The sequence below is a fragment of the Hypomesus nipponensis genome, chromosome 19 (assembly GCF_054491055.1).
Source record: "Hypomesus nipponensis isolate SF chromosome 19, ASM5449105v1, whole genome shotgun sequence".
NCBI lineage: Eukaryota > Metazoa > Chordata > Actinopteri > Osmeriformes > Osmeridae > Hypomesus > Hypomesus nipponensis.
Genome location: NC_140379.1, coordinates 4,054,874 through 4,075,795, shown reverse-complemented (window position 1 = coordinate 4,075,795; position 20,922 = coordinate 4,054,874). Strand labels below are relative to the sequence as shown.

General features: G+C 45.4%; 1 protein-coding gene across 1 annotated transcript; it reads left to right on the top strand.

The window, feature by feature from the left end:
- Positions 1-5,137: 5,137 nt before the first annotated feature.
- tnfaip8l3 (tumor necrosis factor, alpha-induced protein 8-like 3) lies at positions 5,138-19,423 on the top strand. The gene is made up of 2 exons (XM_084681685.1): positions 5,138-5,458; positions 17,696-19,423. The coding sequence occupies exons 1-2, from the start codon at positions 5,413-5,415 to the stop codon at positions 18,256-18,258; spliced, it is 609 nt and encodes a 202-aa protein (XP_084537811.1). The 5' UTR covers positions 5,138-5,412; the 3' UTR covers positions 18,259-19,423.
- Positions 19,424-20,922: the final 1,499 nt, after the last annotated feature.

The following is a 20,922-nucleotide window of genomic DNA, read 5'->3' as shown; positions in this document are numbered from 1 at the left end:
GTAGACACCTTCCCTCAAAGTGACTGTTGTAAAAATGTACGCAAATAAATTTAAGTTATTAAAAAAATATATCTTGCATTAATCTGTTACAGTTTTTTCCTTATTGTACAAAACTGACTTGATAAATTACTTATAAAAACAAGTTCCCTAAACTGTCAAGAGAGGGCGCTGCAATCTGGAACACTGTTTCAATCCAATCACACACCGTCTGAAGCGGATTCTCCCCCATTACAACAGTTCCCCTGGTCAACTCTGATCGTTACAGCCATAGATATTTATATATATCTATGGTTACAGCCGCATCACTCTGTCGCTGGGCACACGCTCCTGAAAATTGAACATAGTTGTTTTGCTCGTCACAGCAATCATCTCCACGTCCGGCCACGGGCCCTCCTGCTCACCCTCCAGAAAGCAGAGGCGATCTTCACAGACAATATTACAATGACTCCTACCTTGCTGATAGAATAAAAAGCTAATCGATGCGTATGTTTCCTGCACATCTAGCATGCGACCGGTTTCACGGAAAACATGCTACACAAGACTTCTGGTACCAACACAAAACGCATTCTAGTGGACGCTGTATAAATCTGCAGGCATTAAATAAAAATGTGCGACTGGGTTATAGTACTGTAAAATTAGGATACAGTCATGGAAAAGAACATGAGGAATAATTCCTACACAGAAAGCCTCAAGTGCTGCTCTCATTAAAGAGTAACTTAAGTACCACAACATAGTACTCAAATTATGATACATCATTGATCAATGAGGATATGTCAGAGTACGTAAAAAATAATCTCATAAATCACGAATGTTTTCAACCACTATGTGGCTTGAGATTCTGGATTTACCACAAAGTAATAATAAAATAATTTTGCAAAGATTAGTCGTAATCAAGACCAGGATTTACGAGTTTAGCCAGTATTAACCTTGGGGTTTAAAAAAATGTTTTTTTGATGTTTGGTTACACTTTAAATGGCTGTAGTATTCTGCTATTACAGGACCCCTGAATTCCCTCCATGTTGGCTGTTTAGCTGTTCTTCATACTGTTTCTTCTTCTGTCCATCTCCTATGAGAAGGATAAGCACTGGATAGATTTGCTGGAACATAATGGTCATAATTTAAATACTTATCAGTAACTGATCCTATCCTAACTTGAGTGAGGGGTCGATTCCTGATTTTACAGAAAGCGGTCCTGTCTCTTGGGTTGCGTTTCGCTTGACCAGATCAGACTTTCTGAACTGAGTTCCATCAAATGAAAAACACTTCCTGCTTTTGTCAGCCCAGAATGTTGACCTCCTGTCCTATCACGAGGTAAGATTCTCGCACACCTCCCAATGGGAATGCTTTGAAGTTGGAAAGTTTGAGGTCAATCCCTGGATTTAGTAAAGCTGGATTTGGTAAACCCAAATAAATATATGACACATACATCAGGCATTTCCACTGGAATATGTCAACAATACAGCATGATATCTTTCTGTCTTTGAGGGATAATTGTCACCTTTCCTCCTGTCTCCTCCGTTCCAGGGTGATAAGTCTTAATTAACACCTCCCTCTGTTCTTCTTGTCACCAAAACCAAGAACTGCCACAGCCCATCACCATCACAGAGACAGGGAAAGGAGGAGTGGAGGAGGAGAGGAGGGAGAGAGAGAGGAGGGTAGAGAGAGGAGGGAGAGAGAGAGAGTGAGAGGAGGGTAGAGAGAGGAGGGAGAGAGAGAGACAGAGGGACTACAAAGAGGAGCGAGAGAGAGGAGGGAGAGAGAGAGGAGGGTAGAGAGAGGAGGGAGAGAAACCAGAGAGAGGCGGGAGAGAGGAGGGAGCTAGAGAGAGGAGGTAGAGAGAGGAGGGAGAGAGAGAGAGAGACTAGAGATAGGAGGGAGAGAGACCAGAGAGAGGTGGGAGAGAGAGGAGGGAGCTAGGGAGAGGAGGGTAGAGAGAGGAGGGAGAGAGATAGACTAGAGATAGGAGGGAGAGAGAGGAGGGAGAGAGAGAGAGAGAGAGGGACTAGAGAGAGGAGGGAGAGAGAGAGAGGGAGAGAGAGGAGGGGGATTGTGATGAGGAAGAGTAGAGTGTGGAGGAGAGTGAGTGAAGAGTCAGAAAACTCTGATCAGCGAGAGGAGGTAAGAAAAGTGTAGTTTGAAATGATAAGATAGATGACAGGAGACATAATGACACAGTCTCGGTCTAGCTGATAGGCTAACATGCATAACACAAATGATTATAAGAGACCATCGGAAACTAAATGGACTGACGTCCTCTCTCCAACTCTGATGGGTCAAAGCATGCTGGTGTTTATGCTCTCATGAACTCTGCTGCCCTTCCTTTTACACAACACACACAAACAAACACACACAATATCGTACAACATTTACTGATACGCCAACAGCCAACAATAGCATATTGTGTGTGTGTTTGTGTGTGTGTATATCTGTGTGTGTACTCAGCTCATTGTTAAGGCTTTGCAGCTATGGAACAATCGAAGGTCATCAATAATAAAATCTGTTGTGATTTTATGGACCGGCCTAATGTCACGCATTCACATCGATGTTCTTTCCGGAAAAAAACATTTTCAACATGTTGAGTTGCTGTCATGTCGGTGACTAAGAACGGTTCAAACTTTCAGATCTAAATGTCTTGCTATTTCTTGAACATTGTAGCTCTTTCATTGGCCTGGTCCTGCCGGAGAGACCTAGGATTGGCCCACTGCCAGGAGAGACTCAGGATTGGCCCACTGCCAGGAAACAGACCAGATCAAAGGCAAACTTGCACTTTGTGGCCTTTTCATGTGGCCTGTTTGTCCTACTCAGCTCATTGATTTCCAGTTTATCATTACAGACGAGGAAGTAGAACTGAGCTGTCTGTCGGTCTGTTAGTCAGTCTGTCTGTCTGTCTGTCTGTCTGTCTGTCTGTCTGTCTGTCTGTCTGTCTGTCCATCCATCTACAAATGTAAGCTCTGTCATCTCTCTGAGATGTATAAACAAACTTTAGTACTGTTTAATCCTCCACAGTCATTATGCTTTATTAGGCTGTGGTTTGGCCTTGCTCTGCTGTCCCTGCTGACAGAGTCTTTGGCAGCACTTTCCCTCTGAGGCTGTGGGATGCTGGGTCTGGCTGTGACAGATCGACAGACAGGCCGACAGACAGACAGACAGACAGACAGGCCGACAGACAGACAGACAGACAGACAGGCCGACAGACAGACCGACAGACAGGCCGACAGACAGACAGACAGACAGACAGACAGGCAGACAGACAGGCAGACAGGCCGACAGACAGACAGGCAGACAGGCCGACAGACAGACAGGCAGACAGACCGACAGACAGCTCAGACAGGCGTATCCATGCCCACTGTACACATAACTGGCCCATTAATCTGGGCTCGTTAATAGTGACATCCTTGCAGTAATTATCTCTTTAATTTGATCCTCGGCTTGTCTGTGATTGAACTTGACAAACGACCTTAAGTAAGACTCAATTGAACAAATGACCTCAGAGCTCTCAGTCTTTTCATCATTGTGAAATGTCAAGTTTTGTTTCCGCCAGTGGGACTGTGACGTGATCAACAGTGATTGGAGACGAGTGTTTTGGAGACCAGCATGTTATTTGTGTACTGTATGATACAGAGACGCAGAGACGTCAGAGGTGCGTTGTAACAGACCATGACGAGAACAGACACCCTCTCCCTGGCATCTCAGAGGTGTGAACTAAACATCTATTGTTGGCAGCCCAGACTTGTAGTGAAGATTGCTGACACAATATAAGTCAAATATGGCTATTATTATGCTACACGCACCCACTCTGCATGACGTGTGGATGGTACTGCCCTGGGCGAGCAAGAAGGGGCCATCTGCTGCCCAATGATCCTGCTGAGCACCAGTCGGCTCAACACCTGCAAAATACTGCCATGGCAACTGTTGTATTGCACCTACCCACACTAATATGCAGGTTTTCTGTATATACTAGCTTGTGTGAGGAAGAGGTCGCTCCACCTGCCCCTAGAAGGACACATATAGATCTAGGAATGCACTTTGTGTAACCTTTGGAGAGCGAGGAAGTAGATAATAGTCTCCAAACTTAGTTATGACCGCATCACCTGTGTACAGTTTCCCTTGTGCATCATTCGTGTAATGTGTGCTGTTTAAGGGCATGTTTTGGTGGTTACTATATCTGTACTGTCCAGCTAATGTATATAATTGCCATCTGAGAGACATGTGCCTCACTCATGCTAGCCACTCTGTTGTGGACTGGTGGCATGATCCGACGTCGTTGCTAATAAATTAAGCCAACCCTTTTCTAATCGTTGTGCGTCAGTCCGGTCTACCTATTAAGAGATCTCATCCTTACACACACCCAATATCAACCACTGTGCTTTGTCAGTCGGTTAAACTGCTCCATTCTAGTTACGCCAGACTTGTTTCGATGTGTTGGTTGCACGGGGTTTCTGATGGGAAGCAGAAAAATGCTAAATATTTCAAAACAGAGCCATGAGTATCCAGGTCATGTGACCAGGCAGTTACGGTAATGCTGATAGGGGGACAGACAGGCAGCAAAAGAGGATGTACTGTCAATTTGACAGTCAGATATGCGGGCAGACAAACAAGTCAGACAGTCAGTTGTGTGGTGATGAGTCAGATAGACCAAATCTCTCCAGAGACAGGCTCTCTGTCAAACAACCAATAAGAGAAATTAGAGTTTTTTTCACTGGTGAGAGAGTTGAGCTTCTGTGGCTGGCTCAAAGCGGTCCCTTTCCTCTCTGAAACACAGGCTGACTGATTCAGACAGTCAGATAGGGACTGAAAGACAGCAAGAGAAAGAGAAAGAGAAAGACTGGCAGATAGAGAGTCAGAGCAAGAGAGAGAAAAAGAAAGAACCAGAAAGGGAGAGAGAATGAGAAAGTTTGTGTGAAACCGCGAGAAGGAAAGCAGAGAGAGAAAAGATAGATTGAGCGTGCAGAGGGAGCGCAACAGCACGGAGAGTAGAAGAGAGTGGGAGGGAACCAGAGGCTGCTGGAGGGGAGGAGGGAGGGACAGAGGGACTGAGGGAGAGAGGGAGGGACGGACTTCAAGTGAGAGAGGGAGGAATCTAAAAAGGGGGAAAGTGGTGGAAAGGAACAGGGAGACAGGAGAGTGGGCACAGGCACAGAGAGGGAGGGAGTCAGGGAAAGAAGAGAGCACGGGAAAGAGACCGAGAGGGCCAAAAAAAAAGGAGGAAAACGAGCTCAGCTCAGCAAATAGCAGGTAGGCTCTCAGTTGCCCAGTAGCATTCCTCCTTAAGTTTCAGTTCTTTCTGCCAGGAAAGAGAAAAGAAGAAAAGAGGTCTCCCCAGAAAAGAGTGTTCTCTGGTTACCTAGACCAGAAGCTTCTCTGGGAGAAGAGAAAGTCCAAAAAACGAAGAATTGCCACAGCCGGAGGAAGATGGATTCTGACTCGGGAGAGCAGAGCGAAGGAGACCTGTCTCCAGGTAAGACAGCTTTCCCTTGACGTGGAAGGTTTACCTTCCTCCATCACACGCTGGGCTGGATTATTTATCGTTCCTTCACAGGTTTTTGTGTGGGAGGCTAAACCAATCTGATCCTTAAATCTGCCTGGTCAAATGGCAGCACCTGATTAGCTATGTACTCTTATACATGTGCATAAACTGACCTCTGATGTCCACAAGCCAACTGGCTGCCTCCCACTGTGTCAGACTTTAAGCCGGCTCTCAGGATGACGGAACAGGCAAGCTCCAGCACGTGCTATGGGGCAAACTCATCAACACATCTAACTTGTACTGGGACGCTGGAGCCCCTGAAGCCCCCTCCAGACCCTCCAGTCTCTCCTTCCCTTGGCACATTGTCATGGGAACGATCGATGTTTAAAAATACACTGTTTACTAGATCTGAGGTTGTGTGTGGGGTTGTGTTTACTGGATATCTCGCCGTGTGTTTGTGTGTGTGTGTCTGTGTGTGTGTGTGTGTGTGTGTGTGTGGGAGGGGGGGGGTGTAAGGTGATTTTATGGTATTACAGCCTCGGATAAAGATTTACTTCATAAAGACATAACATTCCAAAGGTTTCTACATACACACACATACTCACACACAAACACACATCGTTGTGTCTGCAGAGTGTGAACAAAATGTCTTCCAGACTTTTCCAGTAACACTAAAACATATGGTAACATCTACTCATTACGTTAAATTGTCCCATGGTTTTGTTTTTGGATATCCTGCCTTCCTTTTGCTTGGTAGTATTCCTCCACAGTATGCTCACATGTAAAGCTACAGTATGAGATGTAGGCAACCCTGTAGATTCAAGTGCTTGTCATAAATGTTAGTTAATAGGTTAAAAGGCCTTAGTTAGTTGACAAGTGTTATTAACAAGAGTTAATGTTAATAAGAATCTTATAAGTGCATTATTACCTATTAACTAATGTATTCTCATCTTGCAATAACACTAACCCTAGCCATAACCCTAACCATTACTCATATTATTAGGCACCTAGACACTTATGTAGTCTTCTTAACACAAAAACACAATACAATACACATCTTATAAGGGCCTTATTACCTATTAACTGATGCTTATTAAAAGAACCTGGATCTAAAGCTTTACCTGAGGTGTATTACCCTGCTGGGTCTTTGTGATTCCTCCCATCTCAAGGAGGTATGGATGTATTATCACAATGCCTGCATGTGTTTCTGGCATTGCTTTTAACTAACTGACAGCTGTCTTGGGACTGAGATGTAATTGTTCTGGTCGAGGTAACATTATTCAGACACCAACGCAGTCAAGTGTCTCTCACTTGGACTCTACCTCTGTCCCTCAGTTTCTATGTCTGCCCGCCCATCTGTCTGTCCATCTGTCTCCACGAGTGACTGAAGGGGAGGGTTATTCTGATCCATTAGGACCAGACGGCAGAGCAGAGGCCGTCGGTAGTCGCTAAAGGATACATATTCATTGGAGGCTGTGTGTGTGGACACAATGAGATGGATCAAGGTCCTTATCCATCAAACAGCTTTACATGTCTCGCCCGCTCATCTGTGGTGTAAAAGCTTCGGTCTGCCCTCTCACTGTTTGGTGGAGGTGGTTGTTGTGTAAACGAATCCTGTTGTCGAACTGCCTCCCTCCTCCTGCACAGTTAGTTGGCGTGTGACAGTTTGGGCTTTATTATCTATAAGCTCTGTTTATACCCCCATGCTGTCGCTGGGAAGTTGCTTTGACTGGATTTGGCATTTAGACTACTACATCTACATGTCTACATATCTACATATCTACATCTACATCACTACATCTACATCCCGACATCTCTTTTAGCACGCGTTCCCTCTCCCTCTCCCTCTCCCTCTCCCTCTCCCTCTCCCTCTCCCTCTCCCTCTCCCTCTCCCTCTCCCTCTCCCTCTCCCTCTCCCTCTCCCTCTCCCTCTCCCTCTCTCTCTCCTCCCCATCTTCAATGTTTCTCAGTGGAGTTTTAATCCAGTCAAAGCTGGACTAGGAAGATCTCCCTGCTTAGTGTGATACTTTGTAGAGGAAGGGTCAGCCTTGGAAGTGTCAGGACTGAAGAAAAGAAAAACAGACAGTCCGTAGTGTGATACCGATACTTTCTCTTCACTACGAGTGAGGCAGAGATGGTAGGCAGAAAAGGAAAAAATGGTGGTTCTGTTTTTTTTTGCCTACCTCCATACACTCTGTGTGTGTGTGTGTGTACGTGTGTTTTTATCTCAGGATACTCCCACAGAAAGCCCCTCCCCCTCCACATACACAAGTATTATATACAGCGGCCTTCTCCATCATGTGAGAGACCCCCATGAAAGGGGTCACAGTTCATTTGGACAAGAAGAAAGTAGATCCCATTTCACACAGAGAAACTCCTCAAGCCAACAGCGGTGTCAGAGGCCTCTCGTTTTTCCAGCATGAGGAATAGAAAACATCGGTCGAAGCCCCAATCGCAACCATCGCAATTCTCCATATTCCTGTATTCATTTCCCATGTAAAGCATGCGGGCGTGTTGTTTAGCGTAGAAAAGAGGAAGAGGCTATAATGTTGTGGTTGTAACACATTGTCAGCAGTTACTGGGAAAAGTGTGAAGTTTGAAGGGCTTTGTTTTTGTAGTTTGCCAGTCAACAATCGGAAAGGCCCAATGTCGGAGAGGTAGGGATGAGCCAATGTCAGGATCTGGGAGAAGCAGCCAGGGACCTCATGCCATGGCAGGAAAAGTTATTATCTGGAGGGCTTGACCAGCACACCAGACACACTCCATCGACACTCCATCGACATGTGACATGTAAAAGTAAAAGGAAGTGAAAACGGCCCTGTCAGTAGAGAATGGCTATGGGGACATGACTAAAACACATGACTACATACATACACACACAGGCATGCATAGACCTTCATTGATCCTTTTCGTTTTCTCTCTGAACCATAGCTCCTTCCTCCCTCCCCCCCCCACCCCCACCCCCTTTCTCTCTATCTCTCTCTATCTCTCTCTATCTCTCTCTCTATATATCTCTTTCTCGCTCGCTCTAATCTGGCCTGCAGATGTAGACTCAGCTATCAGCATTCATCTTCACCACGTACTGTCTACACACCCACCCACACACAACACAACACACACCACACACACACACAACACAACACACACAACACACACACACTGCAGATGGAAAATCTGTGAGCTCAAGACAAGAAAAGGGGGGGGGGGCTCCTGACTGGAAAAGACGAATCAGGAGAAAGTTATTTTTTGTCCTGTGGCAGTAAAGACAAGTTTGGGTTGTAAATACCGGAGTGCCAGGGGTGTGAGGGTGTGTGTGTGTGTGTGTGTGTGTGTGTGTGTGTGTGTGTGTGTGTGTGTGTGTGCGTGTATGGAATACTGACTTAAAGGTCAGGCATTTAGTGGTGTTTGGAGAACAATTTGGGACTGAAAGTTACCCCACTTACAGTTTTAGACCCTGGTAGACCCTTTACTAAAACATGAAATTAGACCACCAGAACAGACTGGGCCTTACATGTGTCTGGTGGAGTCCAGGGTGTGAGAGCCACGTGTCGGCTAGGAAACGCGTCTGGACAGCACAACACAGCTGCAGCTTGAGTACACGTGTGCCCACATGTCTGTTGTCTGTATGAATGCAACAGTGCACTTCCACGCATGTCTGTTTGTGTACCTCTTTACTTCTATGTAAACAAACATCATCTTTCCAAATGGTAAAAAGTACCACATGTAACTTATCTCTTAATCCTAGTATAGAAATACTGCCTGAGTGAGTGCATATGTCCCAATGTCAGTAACACGGAGACCAGTGTGTTTGTAGATGTGTTTGTGCGTGTGTCTGTGTGTGTTCGCTGATATCACATTGTGTTGTTAACTTGCAGCTGCTCTAACCCTGCGGATAGAATGGCACTTGACTGTGACCTTGACCATGAACCATATCAAGGACATACACACACACACACAGTTTGTCACTATACTAAAACTACATTAGCGTAGACTGCAAATGCTTTTGATGCAGAGCCACAGAAACTGTGACTACTGAGTGGTGTGCTACTCTGTTTTAGATTCATTGAGCTTCCCTTTTACCTAAAAGGGAAGTAAACAAATGAAGAGGCCGAAGTTATGGGGAGAGCTGGCTAGGCAAGGCTGTGTGTATGTGTGTGTGTTTGTGTGTGTATGTGTGCGTGTGTGTTAGGCTTCCTAAGTGATGCCACAGCATGCTGAGTCTTGGCGGAGGCCTGTCCTTTCAGAGCGCTGAGGGAAAGACGGCTCGGACACCAGAAAATGGCTCTTTTCAACCACCCTCCACATTCCTCTCACAGGCAGAACTCGATGGGACGAGAAACGATTCGAGTGTACAACTCCAGTACACAGTCGGACAATGCTGACGGGATTGAGACTAACTGTGGACTGTGTGACTTCCCAATGTGTGAAAGGAGGAAGTTACCAAGTAAAAGGAGAAGAAGCAAGAATAATAAGCAGATCTCAAAACTATCTGCTCTCCTTCAATTCCTTCTTCTAGTCGTATCTTCCATACCATATGTTCCCTTCACCGCCTCACTGCTAGGCTAATTCAATTAGAAACAAGCAGCATTCAAACAGCTATATGTCTGTTTTCACATCTCGAGGAATACTTCCGATGAGCAAGCCAATAGCTTTCAATCTGTCCGTCAGTGAACTCAGCTCTATTCATTTCCATTCTATCGAACTTAATGGTCATTAACTGGCATGATATGAATAGCTAAAGTACTCTTTCCATGCCTCTTCTGTTTCCATCATCACTCTCTCTTTCTAGCTCTCTCTCCCTAACTCTCTCTCTCTAGCTCCTCTCTCTCTCTCTCTCTCTCTCTCTCTCTCTCTCTCTCTCTCTCCCTAACTCTCTCTCTAGCTCCTCTCTCTCTCTCTCTCTCTCTCTCTCTCTCTCTCTCCTAACTCTCTCTCTCTAGCTCCTTCTCTCTCTCTCTCTCTCTCTCTCTCTCTCCCTAACTCTCTCTCTCTAGCTCCTTCTCTCTCTCTCTTTCTCGCTTTGTGACTACAGTGTCTCTTTCCCGGGTTCTCTCTCTCTCTATCTCTTATTCTCTCTGGCTCTCTCTTCCTTCCTCCAGGGCTGTGGAGACATGGCATGAGAAATGAGACCTTAAATATGGAAAAAGGAGAGCTTGTTGTCTGGGTGCCAGGCCAAAGAGAGCAAAGGCTGGGCATTTCTTACTGCTCCGTTTTTTATTAGACTCCTTCACAAAGTCTGTCATTACAGTTTGCACACGTACACACTAACAGACACACACTATCGGACAGACACACAGTCTGTCATTGCAGTTTGCACACACAGACACACACAGACTAACAGACACACACAGTCTGTCATTATAGTTTACAGTTACAGGCAACGCAGTGAGATTATTACAGAAGCCCTGCATTATTAAAGCTGACTTACTGCCAGGGCAAACCCACCTTCACTGAGACATCCAGACAGCACAATTATATAAGCTCCCGATGGTCATATCAAAGCAGCAGGATACAAACCTCAACCATCCCCCACTGACTGATGGATGTTGAGTTTAAACTCGTGAAGTCTATGGAAGCAGTTTTTCAGATCAACTCCCAGATGAGAGGAAAGAGACATTGTACATGTTCTCATGTCCGTCCACCGTGACTTCCAGCCTTCGCTGGGCCAAAAGTGACACGTTATCGACCTTGTCACCTTTGTTGTTCTTTTTCCACCCCGAGCAAAGTCGAAGTTGCTGGACTATAACTTTTTTACATTTGTGGTTGTGTTGCGGCCTGAGGTGGAGAAGAAGCCAGGGAGTAAGCAGGTGTGAGACAGGCTGTCTGAATCTCACCCTGACAGGACATCAGGCTGCTGACACAGCAGTCAATCCCACGTCTGTCCCCCCTCCTCCTCCCCCTATCTCCCCCCTCCTCCTCCCCCTATCTCCCCCCTCCTCCTCCCCCTATCTCCCCCCTCCTCCTGCCCCTATCTCACCCCTCCTCCTGCCCCTATCTCCCCCCTCCTCCTGCCCCTATCTCCCCCCTCCTCCTGCCCCTATCTCCCCCCTCCTCCTGCCCCTATCTCCCCCCTCCTCCTCCCCCTATCTCACCCCTCCTCCTGCCCCTATCTCCCCCCTCCTCCTGCCCCTATCTCAGCTCCACAGGGACCTGACCTGTTATAAAATGGGCTCACCACACACACACACACATGCACACACAGCCATTTGAGCTTCAATCTCGGTCTGATTTCTGTCAGTCCCAGAGGGCTAGGTGGGTGAAAAGATGGGGCGATGTTGAGAAAGAGAGACAGAGACAGAAATAGAGGGAGGGCGGAAGAGAACGGAAGAGAAGGAGGAGAGACAGAGTAAAAGACAGGTACAGGGGCAGGCTGAGAGACAGTGAATGTCACGGACTTTAATCTGGCTTTTAGGCAAATGCTTTTTTCTCCCAGTGGAGAGTGAAAGAGTGGCTCCTAAGTGCATCACCACAGCTCTTAAGACTGCTCAACCCTTGCTCCTGTTAAGCCCCCCCCCCTCCCCAGCCCAGACTCAGCCTAGCTTCAACCCAGCCTTAGCCCAAACTCAGCCTAGCCTCAACCCAGCCTCAGCCCAGACTCAGCCCACCCCAGGGCACATATATTCAGAGACCATATCCCAGGTCAACACTGTATGGTTGAGTATCATGTTCTATTTTTCAAAGAAAATCTGGGAAATTGTTTCTGGGAAACAAAAGAAATGTGCAAATTTTTAACTTGAACTAATAAAAGGGTTAACTTAAGGGGACATAAAAGTAATAAAATAGGTTATATTTTAACTTCTTCAAAGGGCTAAATGTGTCTTCGATGAAAACAACTGGGTTACTGTAATGGATTCCTTCTAACCCAGGTGCATACTGGGAAATAGCAAAAGTAAATTAGGACGAATTGGGAAAGAGGAGAGAGAGAGAGAGAGAGAGAGAGAGAGAGAGAGAGAGAGAGAGAGAGAGAGAAAAAGAGAGAGAGAAAAACGAAAAAGAGAGAGAGAGAGAAAAGTCTGCTGAAAACTGACGTGGCGTGACAAAGTCTTCATTTATACCAGCAACTGGGCAATGTTACTGCAGCTGTGAAGTGTGTGTGTGTGCGCGCGAGTGTGAGCACGCGTGTGTGTGCCTATGTGTGCCTGAGTGTGGATGTATGAAAGTGATACTGCAAAAGTGAAGTAGACCTACTGAATGCAGGTCCAGTTGTGTGCAGTTCCAGAAGTACACAGCTTCTCTCTCTCTCTCTCTCTCTCTCTCTCTCTCTCTCTCTCTCTCTCTCTCTCTCTCTCTCTCTCTCTCTCTCTCTCTCTCTCTCTCTCTCTCTCTCTCTCTCTCTCTCTCTCTCTCTCTCTCTCTCTCTCTCTCTCTCTCTGTGTCTCTCTCTCTCTCTCATATATATATATTTATATATATATATGTCTCTCTCTCCTACCTACCTCCCTCCCTCTCCCTCCCTCACTGTTTCTCTCTCTCTCCCTACCTCCCTCCCTCCTTCTCCCTTCCTCACTGTCTCTCTCTCTCTCTTTCTCTCTCTCACTCTCTCTCTCTCTATCTCTCTCTCTCCAGACCTCCTTAGATGGATATCAGATCACACCAACAACCCACCACATCAGCTGTCCATTTGTAGAGCCCCACTGCCTCACAGGGATGATAAACACCTCATAAAACAAGACAAGGTGGAAACTTCTTTCCTGGCTCTGCATGACTGACACGTTGTTTTTCTTTTCACACAGTCAAGAGACTGTGAAATTACACTGCGGAACTTCAGAACAAGCTGACAGACCATCACTGGCCAAGAAATCACTACATCTATTCTTTTTTTTTGCAAAACCTTTTGGACATGACATTTTCAGAGATACAAATCTGTAAAAGGGCAATGTCGTGACTGGTGTGGGTGATTGATGAAACCACCCACATTGATAATTGGCTTGATAATGCCACCATGAACAACGCAAGGTTCACACAGAACTCTCCTGTAGAGTTTGGTGAAGAAAACCTTTCCGCACAGATCGCTGAACCCAACCCCATCAAACACCATTAGGAGGAATGGTATTACATCTGCAAGTCATGCCTAATCGTCTAACAACGGATAAGTGTTTCGCCTCAATAATGCTCTTGTGGCTGAATGGAAACAAACTCTGCGTCAACGTTCCAGCGTCTGTTGCAAAGCCTCCCCAGAGGAGTGGACGTAGTTCTAGAAGCAATGATGCACAGCAGCAACGAGGACCAACTCAATTCTACAGCAATCTACTGTTACCGTCATGCTCATGATCTGGGAGTTACGTGTGTGTCAACATCTCTTTTCTTTGTGTCCAGAGTGACTACCATTGCTGTTGTGTTGTTTACACTAATCATGTTCAGGTCACAAAGCCCTGACAGGTTGTACCCAGAGCGTAGCATGGTAAATAAAGGTCTTTAGCTAAAGCAGCCACACACACCGACACACAACACTACCCACACGGATACAAACACACACGTGCAAACAAACACACCCCACACATTCACCCAACCACTCAAAACTGACATGAGTTCTGTTGTGCACACTAAGATTCAGCTTCAGGCCTACGCTGATACACACACACACGCAAACACGCAAACACGCACACACTCACACAGTGATGAAGGTGAGGCAGGCTTAGAGCCATCAAACACATGTCACCACGGACACAAAGATGGGCCTTGTGACCTTCACACAGTCACGCCATCATGGCGCTCACACAACACCCTGTCTTTCACTGACGGTGCTCCTTCCACATTGTGTGTTTGTTTGTGTAGGTGTGTGTGTGTTTGCTCGTCTGTGTGTGTGTGTGTGTGTGTGTGCGTCTGTGCATGTGTTGATGGCAGTGTTTACCACGGGTGAGAAGTAGCTGGAATGCTGCACTCGTAAACATAGCAGTGTATTATTACTGGCAACTCAAAACAGGCAGCCATTGTTGTTAGCGTGTGTGTGAGATTAGGGGTGAGGGATACCTGATATGTCAGTTAGCCAGGCTGTGTGCACATAGGCAGGGCCTTGTCTGGATGTAAATGGCAGGGGGACAGTTGTCCAGAGGATGTGTGATGGAAGCCTTGGCTGAGGTACCAGGCAGTATTGTCAAAGCAGAGACGAGCTGATCCAGTCTCCAACAACACTGTCTGATTTGCATTCCACAGCTAGGATGAAACCTCTCTCTCTCACACACACACACACACACACACTGTACTGTATTACAGAGCCCAGTTGTTGAACATTTCTGAATTACGAACAGGATAACATACACATAGACACACGCACACAATACACACCCACACAAACATTGACTACGGTCTCCCTCAGACAGCCTGGACACTCAGGAAAAGCAGTCAGGAAAAGCAGTCAGGAAAAGCAGTCAGGAAAAGCGGCTGATCAGGCAGGTCTGCCGGTGCCTTGGGGGGGTTCAGCCCAGGAAAGGGCAATCCAGTTTGTGTTAGCTGCTGTTTCTGCTAATGGACAAATCCTCTGGTTACTTTGGACCCAGACCAAAACAAGCCTTCCATACCACGGCTGAGCCGCATCCCCGCACCCCCACCTCTGCATTCCGGCTCATGGCCAGCTTCCATGAGCTCCACCTACCCTGGATGTGTGTCCTGATGCAACACAGCCAAAACTGTTGACTCAGCTTTCTAAAAACATTCGGAATAAAGAGAGTCTGTCTAGTCACCAGCCAGTCGACAAACTGTGAGCCCCACTCTCATTTTCTGCTTTGAGTTGATGCTATCACCTTTATGGATTGATACATCGATTTGAGTCGGTTTCAAGCTTTTGGTGACAGTCTCTGACTCTCTAACTCAAGGTATGGCATACTTGAGTCAATTAGTTTGATTTGTGAAAGGTTGTTCTCATGTGCCAGATAATCAGTCATTTGTGTGAATGTGTGTGCGTGTGATAAGATTGTGAGAACACAGGTTGACAACTCGGTCTCCAATGACAGGTCAAATTTGTATCCATTAACTGACACAGTTCAGCCTTGTCAATCATTCCTAACAATAAATAAAGTGTGGGTGTGTGTGTGTGTGTGTGTGGGTGTTTGTGTGTGTGTGTGTGTGTGTTTGTGTTAGTACTTACTAAGGTATGGCTGCAGAGATTATGAAGCCCCAAGAGTATATCTATTTTTAGGAGTCTAAATAAACATAACGTAAACAGGATCTTCTCAGCAAATGTTTTTTCCCCAAAATTATACATTTTTGAATACTATAATTCCCCACAATCTACATGAATTGCTGTCCGGTTATCTTTATAATCATACGCATCACAATTTTAAATAGTTGAGATAAACCCAGGGACATATCTGCCGTCATTTAATCTGACCTTTGAAGCATGACTTGTCACATATGCATCATTGAAACCCAGGAACAGGTGACAGTTGGCCAGACACATGAGTTATTGGGTAGATGAACAAAGGTTATAAAATACAATTTAGCTTTCTGAAAGATTTCCTCTGCCATTCCCTCCTTCATCGCTCTGTCACACACTCTTTAAAGGTCTTCCTCTCTCTCCTTTCGGTTACTTTTATTTGTCCGGGGTGTGAAAATAGGGTTCAAACTGAGGGCAAGACCGGAGTCCCTCTAACTCATCCCACAACACTAAATGGCACTTTTATTTGTATTTGTATGGGCATGTGTGTGTCTAGCAGCTATCAAAAAACAAACATCAAACCCCAATCATGAGTCATGTTTAATACAGCTATCAGATTTAGATTCTACCCTGGTAACTACGATATCCAATGGCCCTCAGAGCATCACTGACCAGCTGGAACAATGAGTAGATTCAGAGAACACAGGAAATTAGAGTGGGCTGGAACAGCTGACAGATACAGCTTTATCAAATGAAGGGCACACAGCTAAATATCCTGGCCAGGCTAGTCAAATAGGAATGCAAATAAACACGAGATTTACATGATTCTATGTATGTTTACATATTTTGTCACCACTTGCAGCTTCCATTCAGTATCATTTCCGAATTTTATCTTGGAGACATATTTCTTTTTTCTATTTTAGTTTTACAGACTGATTCAGGCAAACAAGTTGGTTTTCCTTATTAGACTGGAAATGCCATGGTTTGTCACGAACACAAAATGTCATTGCAGAATTTCATGAATGTGAAATGCCATCGCTTCTCTTCACGCAAAATGAGTTCACATGAAATGACCCTATGAACGGGTATGAATGTGGGCCTGTTATCCTCACATGGACTTAATAAGGTCTTTCCCATGATTACAAGTTTAGGATCCTGTCTTTATTTTACAGAGGAAGTAGTATGGTGGTACAAAATAATTCCGATATGGACTCTGAGAGTGTGACTCTGGTAGTTTGTAGATTTCTGTAAGTTCCAGGGGTACCCTGGGTAAAAAGATGAAGAACAAGTACATACAGAGTCCAAGGAAAAGGACAGAAAAGAAGTGAGAGAGTTGGGGATGGAGGAGGAGGAGAGAGCTCTCTCCTCCTCCTCCATCCCCAACTCTCTCACTTCTTTTCTGTCCTTTTCCTTTTCACTCCATGGCATCCTGTCTCTCTCTCTCTCTGTATATATATATATATATATATATATATATATATATATATATATATATATATATATATATATATATATATATATATATAAATATAAATATATACGTGGGGCAGGCAAAGTTTATGTGGAAAAGATAAATAAGGATCCCCCCACCCCCTCAGCTTTGATCATAATAGAAGTTATCTGGTATGTAATCTGTAGCTGGGTGGCACCTAAATAAGAACCCCTGGGAGGCTTGGATCTTAGCTAGGCCACCAACTCCTCACATGGAAAGACTCACATGCCTTCTTGCTGCTGGCACTTCTCTGCAAGGTCACCCTCCACACTCCCACTGTCCCTCCCCAGCCTGCAACACCACACTCTGAGAAGTTTGTTTAAATATATGACCCAAATGTTTGGGAGAGGAGTAGAACCAGAAGGGTTCTTATCGCGGTGTAAAGACATGGAGACAGCTGTTTGAGGCTTGGTGAAGCTCTCCAGATGTTGCAGGACCACTGCAGAGACAGCCTCGCATGACCAGGGAAAACGGCCTCCACCCTCTCGTGTAGATTGATGGACCTGAGTCATCCTTCTCCTATCACAAGTCTAAACACAGACGGTTAGCTATGCGTGACCCTGTGACTGATTCTCTCTCTCTCTCTCTCTGTCTATCTCTCTCTCTCTCTCTGTCTATCTCTCTCTCTCTCTCTCTCTCCCAGGTCAGGAGAGTTTTAACTCCCGCTCGTTGGCCTTGCAGGCCCAGAAGAAGATCCTGAGCAAGATGGCAACTATGGCTGTGGCCAACATGCTAACGGACGACACCAGCAGTGAGATTCTAGACGAGCTGTACAAGGCGAGTCGGGAGTTCACCAAGAGCAAGAAGGAGGCCCACAAAATCATCAAGGACGTCATCAAGATAGCCCTCAAGATTGGCATCCTCTACCGCAATCATCAGTTCAGCCCGGACGACCTCGACACTGTGGAACGTTTCAAGAAAAAGATGAACCAGGCGGCGATGACCGCTGTCAGTTTCCACGAGGTCGAGTATACCTTCGACCGGAATATTCTCTCTGAGCTGCTTCTAGAGTGCAGGGACCTGCTGCACGCGCTGGTCGAGCAGCACCTGACGGCGCGGTCGCATGCACGCATCGACCACGTCTTTAACCATTTCGCAAACGGGCAGTTCCTGTCAGAGCTGTACGGGGACAGAGACGAGAGCAGACTCTACCTCAGGAAGATCTGCCATGGAATCAACAAACTGCTGGACGAAGGAACACTTTAACCTTCTAAGTTTCGCTTCATTTTCCCCCGTATGCCTCCTCAAATTTTTCTCTTTGTATGTGCCCTATACCCTTTCGAGATCGATGCACCCATTGCTTCTCATGTTTCCAATTTCGGTTAATCTCCCCCTCCTTTATTTCCTATTGCATTTTTTCCAGATACTTATTCTTCCCTGGCTTTTCTAACCAGCTTAATGGCTTTGATAAACACTTCTAAAGACAGACAGTGCCATGGCTCTGTGAGGAGTCTCGCCCAGACAGCTTGAAGTCTGTGTGGACCCAAGGGATGAGGAACTGTACCAATTTTCACACATGCTGTTTAGAGAGCTTCTGCTGCATCTGTCTAGCATGCGTAGAGACTCCACCATTCAAGCCCTGCATAGATGGTTCAGAGCAGAACGAAAGATCGATGGGTGTGATGTTTTACATCTGAGATCGATGTTTTAATGACCGTGCATTGAATTAAATCAAGAGTAGGAAAACCTTTTTTTTTTTTGCAACTTGCAGATCCAAAATTGTGATCTACACTATTGAAATGATGTCATTGATTTTAGCATGTAGTTTACTGGACATACTATGGGCCAAAAAGGAAGACAATGCTTTGTACATACACATAGTAGATATCTCTTTATCTCTATCCCTACCTTTTGTTTGTTGCCCTTTATGTGGGTGTGATGATGTTCTTCAAATGTGATACCCATCAGTATCAAACCCAGGCCCACGCGGTCACTTTCTTTTTGCCAAATATGTAAATGCACGACCTTTCAGCACTTGTCAAATGCCTTCATGTCAACTTTGTTCCCTTGGTGTTGTTGATTACACGCTACTTTTATACCACAGCTATTATAAAGCTGCCTTTCTCAACTCTACATAATCAGGACTTTCATTCAACCAATGTCTTGCAGAGCTATGTTTGGAAAGCCAATTAACTCGAATTTTACAGGATCTCCAAAAGCTCGTTGGAATCTGTCTTTCAATGATCATTTGAAACATCATACATTCTGTAATCTCTGGAGTTTGGTGTTGATAGACATTGTCATTGTGTACGTGTTTGTGTGTCAGTGTGCATGTGCATTTGTGTGTGTGTGTGTGTCTGTGTACAACACAAACTATGACATCTGTACATGTATGTATCCTCTTTACCGGTATTTTATTAAATTCTCTAAAAACCTGTCTAATCTTACTTGAAGTATGACAGAAATACATACTTTATTTTTGTGTTTTAACCACCTCAACTTCTCTGCTCACCCTGTATCTCCATATGCTGCAGATGTCCTAAATGTCACTAATAGCCTGCATGGGTTCCTGTAAAGAACCACAGTACACTAGGAGAGGTGGGGTTGGGCTTCTGCTACTGAGTGTAAATGGAGATTAAGACACAGGTTGAGAACAGAGACAGAGAAAAAGACAGAGAGAGATACAGAGAGAGAGAGAGATACAGAGAGAGATACAGAGAGAGATACAGAGAGAGATACAGAGAGAGAGAGAGATACAGAGAGAGAGAGATATATAGAGAGAGAAACTGAGAGAGAGAGGGGGGGAGAGAGAGAGAGAGAGAGTCTGAAAAGATGTTAACTGAAGACCTCTAGTGGCATATCTGCTGAATGTCTGAAGGTTTTTAGGTGTTGGTCCAAAACTAAGCACCCATGTCAAGTCGCCTAAATACAGTGCAGTAAACTGGAGCTGGTACTATAGAAATAGAATATGTTCTCTATTTCTGACTGCATTCCACAACACCCTGTGTTAATGGAGGATGACCTTCTTCAAGCGTGGTTCTCTTCCACAGGTTATGGATGAGGCTTTAACTGTGACAGAGGGTGCCAGACTCCTGTTCAAATGACAAGCACTTGCTCTCAATGTACACTGGGAGGCACTGTTGTCAAACGCAAACATGCAGCATTACTAGATTACTGTGGAGGTCAGGTTGGTTGGTCACAGAGATTTAGCCACAGATCTCTCACTGATTACGGTTGGCCACCAGGTGACAGTAGATACGCATTTTTCACATGGAACTGGTAAGTAGTGCTGAGGCAGACTGCAGCATTGGAGGAGAAATGATCAACTAACATGACCTCGCCACGAGTACAATAACGGTAATCATCAGTATCATCATTATACTAGCAATGAGGCTAATGTGCGTGTTTACCAGAGGTACGATGCTTTCAGTCAAAAAAAATTACTGTTTGCTATAAGAATGTTATGTACGCTAATTAATCAGTCGGAGTTGTTAAGCAACACACATAGCTCAGTGTCAATGGAACTTCAGTTAATCATTTTGAAGCGGCCTGCTGCTTATCGTTTTCCAGCAATCCTGCTCCAGCCAATCGCCTTTGGCGAGGCAGGTCTTCCTCCTTGGCTTGTTTTGTAAAACCACTGTGTGGAGGAAAGCACGTAAGTTCATAGGCTATTCCAAAAATACAATTGGGGCCTTTTTCCTAGTTTCCATACTGGCCCGGTCCGGAACTGATGTGGCGATGTTAGGTCTTGAGATAACTGACCCAGATTTGACCCATTGTACAAAGGCTGTGAAGCAGCAACTTGACCGGATGCCCTTTAAAAGAGAAGTCTTTCTGGCCCTCGTCCATGCAGCTGTCCTGGTTCAAGTATCGACAGTCATACTACGATCACTGTCTGATATCCTTAGCCAGAGTTTGGACAAAAGATAC

What these genes read in the sequence shown, in the direction of transcription:
- tnfaip8l3 (XM_084681685.1), top strand. Translation starts at nt 5,413, where the DNA reads ATGGATTCTGACTCGGGAGAGCAGAGCGAAGGAGACCTGTCTCCAG. An exon ending in CGAAGGAGACCTGTCTCCAG is followed by an intron (nt 5,459 to 17,695) that starts GTAAGACAGCTT and finishes TCTCTCTCCCAG; the next exon opens with GTCAGGAGAGTTTTAACTCC.